Source organism: Octopus bimaculoides, chromosome 1 (genome assembly GCF_001194135.2).
Source record: "Octopus bimaculoides isolate UCB-OBI-ISO-001 chromosome 1, ASM119413v2, whole genome shotgun sequence".
Lineage (NCBI taxonomy): Eukaryota > Metazoa > Mollusca > Cephalopoda > Octopoda > Octopodidae > Octopus > Octopus bimaculoides.
In genome coordinates this window covers 4,234,867-4,239,982 of record NC_068981.1, presented here as the reverse complement: position 1 = coordinate 4,239,982, position 5,116 = coordinate 4,234,867, and the positions used below count along the sequence as shown (strand labels likewise).

General features: G+C 34.2%; 1 protein-coding gene across 1 annotated transcript in view; it reads right to left on the bottom strand.

The window, feature by feature from the left end:
• Positions 1–5,116, bottom strand: part of LOC106880950 (hydrocephalus-inducing protein) — a gene marked incomplete at its 3' end in the record, with an annotated part of 180,276 nt that overhangs the window by 145,288 nt on the left and 29,872 nt on the right. Inside the window, exons 14-17 of the mRNA XM_052974127.1 lie at positions 4,509–4,625; positions 3,976–4,125; positions 3,143–3,246; positions 2,254–2,388 (exon numbers count right to left, since the gene is read on the bottom strand). Coding sequence (XP_052830087.1) covers positions 2,254–2,388; positions 3,143–3,246; positions 3,976–4,125; positions 4,509–4,625 — 506 coding nt within the window. The remainder of the gene's footprint in view (positions 1–2,253; positions 2,389–3,142; positions 3,247–3,975; positions 4,126–4,508; positions 4,626–5,116) is intronic.

Here is a 5,116-nt window from a genome sequence, read left to right as displayed (position 1 = left end):
TAGAGGGGACAAACAAGGACAGGCAAACGGATTAAGTTGATTACATCGACCCCAGTGCGTAACTGGTACTTAATTTATTGATCCTGAAAGGATGAAAGGCAAAGTCGACCTCAGCGGAATTCAAACTCAGAATGTAAAGACAGATGAAATACCACTAAGCATTTCGCCCAGTGTGCTAACATTTCTGCCGCTTCTTTCCAGTTTCCATCTACCAAATCCACTCACATGGCTTTGGTCGGCCCGAGGCTATAGTAGAAGACACTTGCCCAAGGTGCCAAACAGTAGGACTGAACCCAGAACCATGTGGCTGGTAAGCAAGCTACTTACCACACAGCCGCTCCTTACAATATTTACTAAAGAAATATTTTACAGGTCTGTAAGTCACTCACATGCAGTTGTGCAGCCATGCATGCATGCATGCACAAACAAATTGCTCTTTAATCAAGATGAATTAGTCAAAAATTTTATTCATCTCTCACAATCAACTTTTAATTCTTTATTCTTCATTTTGAAAGAATATCATCTGATTTATACAAATAAAGCAATCTTGTTTTTTGCTATGAAAACAATATATTTTTTCTTAAAGAATATGAAACAATGTATCTAACACCATTCATAAAAGTAAATTGTGTACTAAAATATTTCATACTTCGGACTTCTACCTGGATTTTCTGCACCTCTCCTACATACCCATGGATTTCACTGGACTTTTCCATTGATGAGAAATCGCTCCAATACACCACAACACTTGAACCCTTTTGAACTTTTCTGAACTCTTTTGAACTTTCTGTTGGGCTTTTTAATCCATTTTTCTTACTGTTTTCTCTCAATCCATACATTGTCTCTCTCTCTCACTCCCTTTCTTTTTTCTTTTCGTCTTCTTCCTTTCTTCCTTCTTTCTCCTTCTTTCCCTCCTTGTTTTTACTTTTCTTCTCCTCTTGTATTTTTTTCTCTTCACACCTTTTGAATTTTTTCTCCTCATACCTTTTGAATTTCTTTTGATCCTCTATACTCCTCTATACAACATTATTTTGCCTTTGGAATGTACACTGTATTTATATGAATACTATATAGTCTATTGACTAATTTTTTTCTTCTCACTAGACCACTGGTAGCAAATAGAATTTCTAAAAATTTTTTTTGCTACCCTGAGATTTATTAATAATGATAATATACATATATATATATACATATAAATTTTGTACGACACTCTTATTCTCTCATTATTTCTATCAGTCCCTTCACACTTACTTCGTTCTTTCCATTCTTCCTTCTTTCATTCCCCCTCTCTCGCATTTCCTGGTCTTCCCTTCATTCTCACCTTCCTTCCTTTTTCACTTCACTCTGTCCTTATTCTTTTTTTCTCGTCCTTCCCTAATTCTTCTATTCCTCTGCCTCTACCTCTCTCTCCATGTGACCGGTGTTCTGCCAAGCCTGACCTTTCTTTCTTAGTTCGACTACCATCTGTGCAACATCGCTATTCCTTCCCATGCCTGTTATCTCTTATGTCCCTGCTGTAAGGCTTCACTTTCACACACACTTCATCCTTAGTCAAAAGACACCTGTTGTTAATGTACTGTTGTTTGCATTTTATTTATGTACCATTTCTCCGTTTTTTTTTTTTCTGTCCTTGTTTTCATATACATTCGCTGCCTTCTTCCGAGGAATCTAATGCTCTTAGCTTAATTTTTCCTTGGGGCAGAGTGGAGCAATATCGAGAATAACCAGCCGAAATTGCAAGGATAATCTGGATCTTGACTGACAAAAGAAAACTCCAAATGACCTGTCCTTTCTTGTCCCTTTTTGTATCATCTAACTGCCTGGATGTTTTGTTGTCCCTTTTTTGCATTCTTGTCCCATTTTTTGTCTTCTTTTATATATATATATATATATATCTTCATCATTATCATCATCATCATTTAACATCTGTTTTCCATGTTAGCATAGGTTAGATATTTGACACAAGGTGGCAAGTTGCAGGGTTGCATCAATCTTCAATGTCAGCTATGATATATTTATACCTATATGCATGTTATATCTATAGGTGTGTGTGTGTGCGTGTATGTATTTAAGTATACTATAATACAATTATAATAAAAATTTATCAAAATATATTGCATTTTCAGATGAAATTTTTCCCAATCAACTTCATCTTGCTAAGTTTCATTACATTGCCAGTTCGTATTGCCTTCAAGCAGAGTAATGAATTTTAAATCAATTGCTCATAAAGAGTGCTCATTAAAATTTACTTACCTGAAATGTGGGCCAAGGTTTAAGACAGATGACAGTGGTGGGTCAGCCACAATGGTACTGCCTTCACCAAATGCTTTCAAGATCACAAATCTTTCTGAATTGTCTCCAAATTTAATATTAATCTTGTCTTCAAAACTGAAATTTGAAGGAAGAACATTGTAGTTTATTTGGAGCATTGTAATAAAGAAGTGAAATAACAAAATTATGAAGATGGAGAGCTTCTTACAATGCAAAAACCAAAAAAGATTAATAATCTTTATATTTCGGGCAGGAAGGCTCCTCATCAGAAGTAAACAGTCAAGAAATTGTTAGTCTATAACAGTACTGTATACATCAACATGACAGGTATTGTCCAGACTAACATTTCTTGACCGTTTGCCTCTGGCTCCTTCCAAGTCATACAGACTCACTGGTTGGTTTTTCCAGATTCTCTGGCATATACAATCCCACTGGAATGGGATGCTAGTCCATTGCAGGAAAACTTGTTTTCACCAGCTGAGTGGGTTAGAGCAATGTGAAATGAAGTGTCTTGCTCAAGAACACAACATATGATCAAGTCCAGGAATTGAAACCACAGTCTTATGATCATGAATCCAACACCCTAACCACTAGGCCACTGTTTAATTCTGAACTGAATTGGCACTCCACAAGTTATGATGACAAGGGCCCAGTTGATCCGATCAATGGAACAGCCAGCTTGTGAAATTAACATGCAAGTGGCTGAGTACTCTACAGTTTTTGAATTGCTAAAATGTGTCTTCCACACTGTATATGTTTTAGTTTCAACACACAGCCTCAGATCAAATTATTTGCCAGACAAGAACAATTTCAAAGTATGAAATATAATATGAATTTTAAATATGAGAGTGTAAAAATTCTGAATCCATACTTAATGATATCATTAATGTTGGCATTCAATGTTAGAATCATTTTTTCTTCGGGTAAAATCACTCCTTCCTTTGGACTGACATGAAAGAATGAGTTCGGTCGGCTCTGCAGAGACAGAAGGAAAATAACAGTTTAGAGAAGGCTATTAAAATACAAATGAAAAGAACACATAAATTTATTAAAATTTTAACAAAATAAAAAGATGAAAAAAACTTCATATTGTCCTTATTGAATTTTGGTAAAAAAAAATTTGAAAATAAGAGATTCCTATGTTGTTTAATATATATTATAAAAATTCTCAAAATATATAAAACATATATTTCAGAATTTCAACTATGAAAGAGAAATTATACCAAGTTATTTAAAGCAATATTGATTTTCTAAAACTAAAATATTTTAATGCTTTAAATCAGGAAACATTTCTAAATCATGACCCATATTTTTCTCATACAAAAATTCTGGACATTGACGTTATGTGTGTATGTGTGTGTGTGTATGAGTACATCATTTATCATCATTTGACACGTGCGTACACATCATCATCATCATCATCCATCATCCATACTGGCATGGGTTGGATGGTTTGACAGGAGCTGACAAGGCCATACTCCATCGTCTGTTTTGGTTGGATTTCTACAGCTGGGTCCCCTTCCTAATGCCAACCACTCCACAGTGTAATGGGTACTGTTTATGTGGCACCAGTGCTTTTTATCTGACACCAGCACAAGTACTTTTTACGTGGCACCATCATCAGTGCTTTTTATATGGCACCAACTACGTTAAAATATTAATACTTGTAGTATTAATTAATATATCTAAAATTGCACAACTCACCATGCTTGCTTCGAAGGTAGCAGGAATTGGAGATTCATTTAACAAAGTGATTCTCCTTTCTACGTCCTTCAGTACACTAATGGTACCCCAGTCAACCTCAAGTGGTGTGACGTGTACCACAGGTCCTTCCCCATAACATGAAATCTCAACCTAAAACAAAAAATTATTACCATTATTGGCATCATTGTCAGCAATAATCAGTTTTGAACAAACCATGTTTCTGAAATCATCAAAAATGCTGAAGGTCTTTTAGCATCACTCAATATGTCTTTTAGCATCACTCAATAAGTCTTTTAGCATCACTCAATAAGTCTTTTAGCATCACTCAAGTCTTTTATCAGCCATTCATCAGTTATCTATTTAACCTTTTGAGATATTCTACCATTGTTTCAATTAATTTTAAAAATAATGAAGAACTGAGCAAAATAAATTTATCATTAAAATAGAACATGACAACAAATTAGCATAAACGTGTGTGTGTGTGTGTGATTTTAGTTTCAAAATACAGGATGATTACAAGTAAAATGACTTACTGTAATATATTCAGAACTACCAAAGACTTTAAAATAGGCTGGAGCCACCAAATCTCTGAGACATCCAGTTTTTATAGTCAGCGGTACATCAAAAGAGCTAAAAGGTTCAATGATTCCCTAAAACAGGAAAATATTCAAGAAAGAATTCTTAATATACATAAACAATTTCAATATCATGAAAAACAGGTTGAATTGATTGTACTTGAAACAAGAAACATGGCATTATGCAGTGAAAATACCATGAGAAGAATTTAACATGGAGGTCAGTACCTAACAAAAATTGAAGGACAAAGTTTCTGCTTTGATATAAAAAAACCAGCAAAAAATGTATTCACTGATATTGGAGAGTGTTTGCCAGGCTGTAATAAAATTCTGTGACTGCAATTGGAACAGCATTAAATTAAAATAGCCATCAATGTATATACATTTAGCAGATGACAAATGGATCAAAAGCAGAGCAAAACATGTCTACCATCTTAGTATGTCACTGTTGTAACATTGTTCGTTTTGCTCTGATGTTTTTAATGAAATATGCCAATGAAGATATTTCCTCTCAGACAGATATATATATATATATATATATATATATATATATATATATATATATA